This window comes from Nicotiana tomentosiformis, chromosome 7 (assembly GCF_000390325.3).
Source record: "Nicotiana tomentosiformis chromosome 7, ASM39032v3, whole genome shotgun sequence".
In the NCBI taxonomy this organism is placed as follows: Eukaryota; Viridiplantae; Streptophyta; class Magnoliopsida; order Solanales; family Solanaceae; genus Nicotiana; species Nicotiana tomentosiformis.
The window spans coordinates 117452994-117463246 of record NC_090818.1 but is presented as its reverse complement, the minus strand read 5'-3'; the positions used below and the strand labels follow the sequence as shown (position 1 = coordinate 117463246).

The 10253-nt window shown below is 35.3% G+C and overlaps 1 protein-coding gene across 2 annotated transcripts; it reads left to right on the top strand.

Moving 5' to 3' along the window:
* The first annotated feature begins 2907 nt into the window (after window positions 1–2907).
* On the top strand, window positions 2908–5654 carry LOC104120750 (putative serine/threonine-protein kinase). Of its 2 annotated transcripts, none has more exons than XM_009632577.4 (6): window positions 2908–3152; window positions 3300–3398; window positions 3545–3761; window positions 4079–4316; window positions 4445–4595; window positions 4971–5654. In XM_009632577.4, exons 1-6 carry the CDS (start codon window positions 3150–3152, stop codon window positions 5304–5306), a joined length of 1044 nt encoding a protein of 347 aa, XP_009630872.1. In that variant the 5' UTR covers window positions 2908–3149; the 3' UTR covers window positions 5307–5654. The 2 variants fall into 2 exon arrangements, with proteins under 2 accessions (XP_009630872.1, XP_009630871.1); XM_009632576.4 differs by having other exon boundaries at window positions 2909–3152; window positions 3283–3398.
* Window positions 5655–10253: the final 4599 nt, after the last annotated feature.

Below are 10253 nucleotides of genomic sequence, written 5' to 3'. Positions count from 1 at the left end.
AATGATCTACCTAATAAATAGTAAAAGTTTTTGTATTAAGTCAACTGTTTAATATATTGTTCATGAAAATTACAGGTTAAAATAATTTTAATTTATCTGCGGAGATATGGATGGATATGGTGAGATGATGAATAAAAATCTAGTGAGACGTATGAGATCTTTCCGCCCTTAAACAAAAGTCTCGGGTTCAGGTTCAATAAATGGAGAAACACTTGATGGGCAATATTTTTTTAGTGAGCATATGCTGCACGAATCCAAATATATCAGACCAATAAAATTCTTTTATAAACTTTCTATAGTAGTAATTAAGAAAATTTTAATTCGTTTAAGAATCTTTAACATGCTTAGACTGTATTATAAATAAATACTCTAAGTTAACCTTAAACATCATATTAGGATCAATATAAATGTATGATTTTTCTCATATAAAGACAAACATAACTTAAATTAGGAGATAACTATTAGTACGTGGACCACATGTTATAGTTCTTCGACAAATAAAAGGAAGCCAAGGGAATGATGTTTGGCTATAAATGTAGTGTATTGTTTACCTTATATTTTAGTATTCTAATGATTAATTGTGCGATACTTGAGCTTAATTATCTCGTTTTTATGTGTAGGATCGTTGAAGGATGAAAATGCATGAAGATTGCACACAATGAAGTTGAAGATACACAAAAAAGAGCACGAAAAGGAGAAAATCGGAGCAAAGCAAGGGTACCTCGCCCAAGACCTCGTCCCACCTGGTCTAAGGCGTGCTCAACCTCGGAGCAGACTAGACCTCACCTCGTCTGAGGCGCGCTCAACCATGCTACAGACCAGGCCTCGCGAGCTCTAAAGCCTGGTTCCCCAATCCGAGAATAAATTATTTTTTACTCAATTTTGGGCTTGAGACTCCTACCCTAATCTATAACTACCCCCTAAATGTGATTATTAAGGAGGTTGTTCAATTTTGAAGGCGGCAAAGGCATAGAAACACAAACGGAGTACGGAATTATCAATTATTCCTTCATTCATCTAGTATTCATAACTTTTATGTTTAAAAATAATATTTTGATTATTGTTATGAACATGAGTGGCTAAGAACCTCATTATTCTGGGGTTATGGGTCGTTATTGACTATTGTAGTTTGACAGTTGATTGTTTTGCTTGAATTATCATGTTAATTTATTTTTTCAATCTTGCACTTAATTATTCTATTGCGTAGCTAACAATAGAATACTATTTACGAATTTAAAGTTGAACTCGAAAGTGGCTATAGATTGCATATAAGAATTGAATAGAGTAAGTTCTTGAATTCGGGCATCAAAAAATAGATTCGTGATTAGGATAGACATATTGTAGTTGTCTTACTTGGTTATTTTTGCGGGAAATATACATGTGTTCTTGTTAATCCTGATTCTATAGACCTATAGTCTTAGATTGGCTTGAATAGGCGAGCGAAGCGCCGAAAGAACTTCACGAGCATAATAAACCCCGTTAATCAACAAATTAGATAAATCAATTGATTAAATCAACCGTAAGAATGCAATAGGAGAGATATTAATCCCATAAAGCCGGAATATCCCCATCATATTGAATTCACTTCTACGTGTTATTTGCTCTACTTGCGATCTTTTTCTATTATTTGCTTATTAGTTTCGTAGTAATTTAGTTAGTAAATACCACCATCATCTTCCTCAAAACCTCTTGAACAAATAACTCGTAACTAGTTTAGTTTAGACAGTAGTGAATCATAAATTCTCGTGAGAACAATATTTTCTTATCACTTTATTACTTCTAGACCACGTATACTTGTGTGTGTGTTTGGACCCAACAAGGAAGAATGATATAAAGGCTCTAAAGCTAGCTGTAGTAAATGGACTGTTAATTTATTTTTAATTAAAAGTTAAATATTCAGAAACTACACAATATAGAACTCTACTAGTACAAGTTTTCTCATATAAAAATAATGAAAGAATATTTATAGAATGTTAAGTGAAATTTACTTAATTTGAATCTATACAAAGGTGAGAAACTGTTGTAGCAAAAGTCTAATTCGTTTACTTGTCTAAGAACATGGTTGAGAGTTCCAAAGAACCTAGTACTATTATGTAATCTACTTTCAATGAATATAAGGGAACTAGGTCAAAATTAAAGTACAGTTCGATGCATAGAGTGTTCTATATTCGTTCAAGGTCCGAGTAACTAAGTCAAAATTATAAATACATTAAAAAAAAACTAAAAAAGGTGAATTTGTATAGCTTTAGTTATTACCCACTCTAATATTATAGAAATGTCATATATAGAAGAATTTAACTCATATAAACGAACAATATAACGATCTTTTTATAGTCAGTGAATTTTGACATAAATATTTTTCACGCGATCAGTACAATAGACTCTTTCGGGGTAATTTGATTTGAACACAAGTTACGGTGGGATTAGTTATGCTGAGATTATAGTAGTTATACTGAGATTAGTTATATTGGAACTAGTTATTATGGTATTATTTTTATTATGTTTGGTATATTTTATTAATCCAAGGATTGTCAAATTTACTGTTTTATCCTGAAATAATTTATCCTGAATTTCTATTCTACTATCTTGCAGGTATAAGTTATTCTGATACTATTTTTAATCATGAGATAACTTATCCAGAATTAGTAACCAAACAAGGGATATGATAATACTAAATTTTTATTCATGATTATTTTTGCTTATCCATAGTAACAAACGACCCTTTATTGAATATTCTATTATCCAAAGTCTATCATTTGCTGAGTTAGTTGAAATATTCTGAGGACGTTGTAATAAAAAAAAACCAAAATTGTTAGCTGGAGCAGGCCAAGAGAAAACATTATATAAAAAGAATCACATATTTAAAAAGTCTTGGCAAGAGTCAAAATCTATGGGCATTGCATCAAATATATAAACAATTCTAATCAATGAAACTCCTCCCTTTCTGTTGCTTTTCCTCCCACTCCTCTTCTCCTTGGTTTTCACACTCTTTCCCATTAATGTTTTAATAAAAAGTTGGTGCTTATAACTAAATTGCATAACCAAAATTCAAGACTGAGTTTCATATTCAAGAATTATGAAGTTTTCTTTTCCATTTCTCAAGTGTTTTAGCTCATCATCAGCTACTTTAGAGGGCAGCCAAATCCCATATGGTAGCTTCTCAAACCATTTTGTTTTACTTAAAAATCTCATTATTTTTTTGTCGTCTTTGATAATTCTGGTTTAAATTCCTCAACTTGTACTAGAAGGGTATTTTCTTAAGAATATGAATTCTAAAAACAGGTGGACAAATTTCCCAGCATTTTACAGTGTACTCTTACAATGAATTGAAAGCTGCAACTCATGGATTTAGAGCTTCAAATAAAATTGGAGAGGGTGGTTTTGGTTCTGTTTACAAGGTGAGTTTTTTCTAAAAAATATTTTTTTTCTTTTTCCAAAAAATAGTTGAGTTCCAAGAAAAAAAGAAAAAGGGGTTGTGAGTTTTGGTTTGTTTAAGGTGTATTAATTGTTTTTTGATGTTTATTTTGTGGCTTTTCTTGAAAAGGGTAAGCTTCAAGATGGAATTTTTGTGGCTGTAAAAGTTCTATCAGTTGAATTGGAATCAATGCGAGGTGAAAGGGAATTTGTATCAGAAATAGCTGCATTGTCTGATATTAAACATGAAAACCTTGTCAACCTCAGAGGATGTTGTGTTGATGGAGCAAAGAGACTTTTAGTCTATGATTACATGGAAAATAACAGTCTTTCCCAAACATTCTTAGGTAATTTCTTTGTTTTCCTGTACCGGTGGAATGTAGCAGGTATTAAAAAAAAAGCAGCCCGTTAAACGACGCATCCCGCGTTTACGCAGGGGCCGGGGAAGGGCCGCATCCAAGGGTGCAATGTAGGCAACCTCTCCTGATGCAAGCATCAGTAGCTGATTACACGGCTCGAACCCGTGACTTATAGGTCATACGGAGATAATTTTACCGTTGCTCCAAGGTATCTCGTGGAATTAGTCGAGATGTGCGCGAGATGCATCAGACACCACGGTTATTAAAACAAAATCTTGAGGTTGTTTCTTGATTTGACTAAGCAGGTGGGGAGCAAAACAGAAGTAAATTTACATGGACACTAAGGAAAGAAATTTCAATAGGAATAGCAAAAGGACTTTCATATCTACATGAAGAAGTGAGTCCACATGTTGTACATAGGGATATTAAAGCCAGCAACATACTACTTGATGAGGATTTTACACCAAAAATTGCAGATTTTGGTTTGGCTAGGCTATTTTCAGAGAACATGTCACACATTAGTACCCGAGTTGCTGGAACCTTGTAAGTTAACATTAGTTAGATATATATGTTCTTTTTGAATTTTGAAAAGTACTCATGTTGTTCTTCCTAGTTTTTGTTGTGCTGATCATGTTGTGAATTTCTTGAACTCATGATCTTATGCCCTAAAGAGGCTATCTTTCTCCAGAATACGCCGTCAGTGGACATTTAACACGCAAATCAGATGTTTATAGCTTTGGAGTTGTGTTACTAGAAATAGCCAGCGGTTCTCCTGTAGTTGCATTTGACATTACTAGAGGAGAGCATTTCCTAGTTAACAAGGTAATTACTTTTGACCAGTGTGAACTCTACTATTAAAGGGCAGCCAGTTGCATTAAGCGCTCGCTATGCGCGGAGTCCTGGGAAGAGCCGGACCACAATGGTCTATTGCACGCAACCTTACCCTACATTTTTGCACAGAGACTGTTTTCACGACTCGAACCTGTGACCTCATGGTCACATGGCAGCATATTTACGAGTTATGCCACGGCTCCCCTTCGTGTGAATCCTACTATTAATAATCTAAAATTTACCTATATTTGAATGAAAATATCTAAATGGGAACCATGATTTTGACTTATTAAGATGTTGATGTTAGTTTGTTGGAATGATATGACATGAGAGGATCAACTTGTGTTGGTGTTTATTGTTTGCTAGGCATGGGAAATGTACAATTCTGACCAACTATTAGAGCTAGTGGACCCTGTTTTGGATAGAGAAATTTCGAGCGATGAAGCTGTCCGATTCTTGAAAGTTGGCCTACTCTGCGTGCAAGAGAACGCCAGCCTCCGCCCCAAAATGTCAATGGTCATCAAGATGTTGAGCAGCAATGGCGCGACAATAGTAGATGAAATGAAGATTACTCAGCCTGGGATTGTTGCTGATTTAATGGATGTTAAGATAGGCAGAAAACATTCTTCTCAAAGCTTTTTTTCTAAAGCTTCCACAAGTATGAGCCCAGGAAGCCCATTTCAAACAGGAAGAAGGAAGTAGTAAAAAAAGGCAGCTTGGTACACTAAGCTTCCGTTATTGGCGGGGTCTGGGAAAGAGACGGACCACAAGGATCTATTGTACGCAGTCTTACCTTACTTTACTGCAAGAGGCTGTTTTCACGGCTCAAACAAGAAAGTAGTGATAGCTAGAAATTAGAATGTACTTTGTACAAAGAGTATATTGTGCACACAGATTGAAACATATGCACTAAGTTTGCTCACTTTTATTTTTTTCCCTTTTTTGGTTGTTGGAGAAATTGTATATTAATGTGGGCAGCTAGGTCTTTTATTATTGTTTTTGGTGGATACTTTGTTGTAGACACTACCTTTAATATTGTTTTATTCTTGATACCTTTTTTCAGTTTCTCATTTATTATGAACATTTTCTTGTTATTATTGTTCATTCTGCATTCATATCATTATATGGTGCAACAGCTATTACCAAAATAACAAAATGATGAGGCATTATAAAATTGCTCCATCATTTCTGTTAGTCTTTAACAAAGCCAGACACAGTCCTGATGAATTGATAAGTTTTAAGTTGGTTGCCAACCTACAGCAACCTCGTTTCTTTATCCTAGCTTGAAACTGATAATATGAGCAAGTTCACACAGATAGCGTTTGAAACGAAAAGGAAAAAGAAAAAAGTGCATAAAATAGGAGCAATAAAGCATCCTTCTTATTGTCAAGAAAGCTACAAAAACAGAAAATGATGAGACAAGAGTTGATAAATTACATTGTTGTTTGTGAAGGGGATGTTAATCTATTAACTACTACTTAATTATTGATATGGTTGACAAATGATACATTAATGATATGATTGATTTTTTTTTGTTGAAATAGACATAGTTGATAATAAATGTAGAAGGAAACTTATAAGCTGCACAAGTTGAGGTATCAATGTATAGTCCCTTGACATTAAGGGCTTATGGCTGCTAACACCAAAGGGTCAACCCTTCCACTAAGGTCATTTGTTGAAGAATGGATCTTTCAACCTGCCTTCATGAGGTACTAACTGATTCGTTCATCCTCAATCAGAGGTCTCAGACAAATATAGGCTATTTTACAAAGAGATATTTACACAAATAGCCAACTGGTTTCATTGTCTGCATTATTGATTATATGTTAAAGCACCTCGTATAAATTTTATACGAGGTACTAGTCCTTCCTCCAGCACAACATATTCACGAACGAATCTATCAACTGAGGTTTTATTCTGAAAAATTACAACAAAAATATTAACAAATTCAGTGAATTCTCACAAGTGGCTCTGGGGAGGATAGTGTGTACGGATATTTTATCCCTGCATTAGAAGCAAAGAGAAGTTGTTTCCGATAGACCATCGAGGGAGCTAATAAGATGTTCAGTTCCCTTATTTTCAAATGATACTGGATAAAATTCGATATCAATAGATACTTTTTCAAATATATTATTTATTGTTTTTATTTATAGTTTTGTTTGATTTTAGATCATCTTAAGAGAGAAATGAAAGGAGATCAACTCTTTTCAGAAAACAGACAACACTACTAAAAACAGGTCATTTTGTTTTTATTTACTTCTGAAAAACAAAAATATCTATAGTGCTCTTTCGTTATCGCCAAAGAGCCCCTCCATTTTTAACAAAATGACAAACAACAATACTCTTTCTCTTTGTTTTCTTCTTGACATGTCTCTTTTCTGTTCTTATATACTTTTGATACGCAAGCAATTAATGTTACATAGAAGGACATCTTTAATTAATTTGGGGGACATAAATGCAATTAAACAGTTAGAGATAGAGTAACCTAATTGAAGGGAACCTTGAAGCAACGATAACGTTGTCTTCATGTGACATATAAGTCATGAGTTTGAGCAGTGGAAGCAACCAACTTGCATTAAATTAGAGTGTCTGTATCAAACGCGGCCCTCCCCAAATAAAGGTCTCTTTGTCCAGCAACTTTTTGATAATTAGCAACCAACCCCACCTTCACCCACCCAAACAAGAAATAATTAAAAAAAGATATTAATAGTATCTCCATTTAAGAGCAATGACTCAAAGTGGAACATGTGGTGGCACAGAATTAAAGAAATACAAGTGCTACAACCCAAATTATAAATTTTTAAATAATTAATCAATTAATAGCTCCTATGTAATTATGTGTATTCGTTAAAATATATCCAATTCCAAGTCTAGATGAAGAAGAAAGAGCTGTGTTAGGTCGACGGATAGAAGAGTCAAAAAAATTTAATGTATAAAACATTGAGATGTTTGTTATTCCCGGTCAATATTCCTGTATTTGTAAATATTAATTCTGCAAAATATAAGTTAACGTAATGAAACAATAATAATGAATTCGAGCCCACTGAATTCACAGTGTTTCCTTAAGGAATTTAATCCCCTCCTAGTACCCAAGGTAATGGATTATTTCCTCCCAGGATAGAACGAATTACACACTGGTGTAGCGGTACTTCAAACCCCAGTGTTTCGGCGAACACAAAGTTCGGTAGCAAATCACACTTACAGTTGCTTTGTTTGAAGTTTAAAAACAATGCAGAACAAAGGAGGAGATACTCAGAAAATCGAATGGAAATGCTGAGAGGAAGGAATGCAATGTATAGCTAATTGTATGTTGAGTTCTTGTTAATTTCAGTTGAGTTCCGAGTGTTTCGCTTCAACATTTGCTGCTCCTATTTATAGCAAGCAAGAGGGAGTGCAAGCCAAACGTCCACCCTTCATGGTGGAGCAAGCATTACATTCATGGTGGAGCAAGCACTTCATGGTGGAGCAAGCACTTCATGGTGGGAAGACCATTATCCGGCTGCCAATGATCAAATACACGGATTGGAAAATATCCGTTACAAATACGGATAATCTTACGTTAATATTTACTATTAACAAATAAATTTGGTCCAAAAAAATTAATCAATCAATCGATCATTTGACCAAATCCAAATCCAAATCCAAATCCGAAGCCGAAGCCGAAGCCGAAGCCGAAGCCGTAGCCGTAGCCGTAGCCGAAGCCGAGCCGAGCGAGCGACGACGACGACGGCGCGAGGCTTGCTTTCTTCTTAACTCTTTAAGAGCTACAAGAAGAGCAATTATATATATACCCACCAAAAATGTCTTCCACTTCCAATATGGGACAATGTCTCATTGTTAAGAGGGGGAAACTTAAAATTTTACTCAAAATTTCATTTTCCCTCCATTTCCCATTCACCCTCATTTTAAGAATATTACATCTTAAAATAAAACCTCAACAATCCCCCACATGAATGGGGAATGGCTATATCACGGAAGTATGCATGAAAAACTGTGTGATTTACAAGCAAGGATTAATTGCATCTGGATAAGTAGGTTTCCCTTTGAACTTTCCGTAGTAAACTTATGTCGGATATACTCGGTCAATCGGTAGATTTGATATCTTTGAACCGTCGATCTTTGGTGTATACCTAGACAACCATAAGTCACACAATCAACCCTTAACCGTCTTTGGTTCTCATTGTTGTGTTCGTTTCAGCCATGAACACCGCCTGGTTCATAAGTGCGTAGAGAACTGGCCTTACAAAGTTCTCCTTGAAGCGGCTCACACTTCACACTTAAATAGGTGATTCCTAAACGTGTCATCCTGTAGATACACTATTTGATATACCCCGTATCAAATTTAGAAATCATTAAAAAGCCTTAATGCTTTATCCTTGGTACTGAACATTGTCTCATCACGAGAATGGACTAAAATTTTATTTGACAATGTTGAACCGTCATTAATGACTTTGTTTGATCTCTTTGAACCTAGATCTTGGGATCTCCAGTCTTCTAGGTAGAGTTACCGCCACAATGACTTGTTCTCGGCCATAGCCCCATTCCCCTTGATGATTTCTCAACTACCTCTCTAGTTAGGCCTTTTGTAAGTGGATCCGACACATTATCACTTGACTTTACATAGTCAATTGTGATAATTCCTCTAGAGAGTAATTGCCTAACGGTTTTATGTCTTCGTCGTATATGACGAGATTTACCGTTATACATGACGCTCCCAGCCCTTCCAATTGCCGCTTGACTATCACAATGTATGCATATTGATGTCAACGGTTTGGGCCAAAATGGAATGTCTTCCAAGAAATTCCGGAGCCATTCAGCTTCTTCACCGGCTTTATCTAAGGCTATGAATTCAGCCTCCATTGTAGAGCGGGCAATACATGTTTGTTTGGACGACTTCCAAGATACCGCTCCTCCACCAATAGTGAAAACATATCCACTCGTGGACTTAGAATCGGTTGAACCGGTGATCCAATTTGCATCACAGTATCCCTCAATCACCGCAGGAAAATTACTGTAGTGCAATTCAAAGTTCTGGGTATGTTCTAAATATCCCAAAACTCGTTTCATTGCCATCCAATGAGATTGGCCTGGATTGCTCGTATATCGACTCAGTTTACTTATAGCACAAGCTATGTCTGGTCGTGTACAATTCATGATATACATTAAGCATCCCAATACACGAGCATAATCCAATTGTGATATGCTTTGGCCTTTGTTCTTTGCTAATGCAAGATTCACGTCAATTGGAGTCTTTGCAACTTTAAAGCCCAAGTGCTTGAATTTTTCAAGTACTGTCTTAATATAATGAGATTGTGACAATGCCAGACCTTGAGGAGTCTTATTGATCTTAATTCCCAAAATTAAATCAGCAACTCCCAAGTCTTTCATATCAAATTTGCTATTGAACATACGCTTAGTAGCATTTATGTTGGCAATGTCATTACTCATTATCAACATATCATCCACATATAGGCAAACAATGACTATGTGATTTGGAACATTTTTAATGTACACGCATTTATCACATTCATTTATCTTAAAACCATTTGACAACATTGTTTGGTCAAATTTCGCATGCCATTGTTTGGGTGCTTGTTTTAGTCCGTAAAGAGACTTAACAAGTCTACATACCTTCTTTTCTTTACCTGG

Coding starts and splice junctions, on each gene's coding strand:
- LOC104120750 (XM_009632576.4), top strand. CDS start 3,077: ATGAAGTTTTCTTTTCCATTTCTCAAGTGTTTTAGCTCATCATCAGCT. Junction 3,153..3,282: donor GGGCAGCCAAATCCCATATG/GTAGCTTCTCAA, acceptor TTCTAAAAACAG/GTGGACAAATTTCCCAGCAT. Junction 4,596..4,970: donor AGCATTTCCTAGTTAACAAG/GTAATTACTTTT, acceptor ATTGTTTGCTAG/GCATGGGAAATGTACAATTC.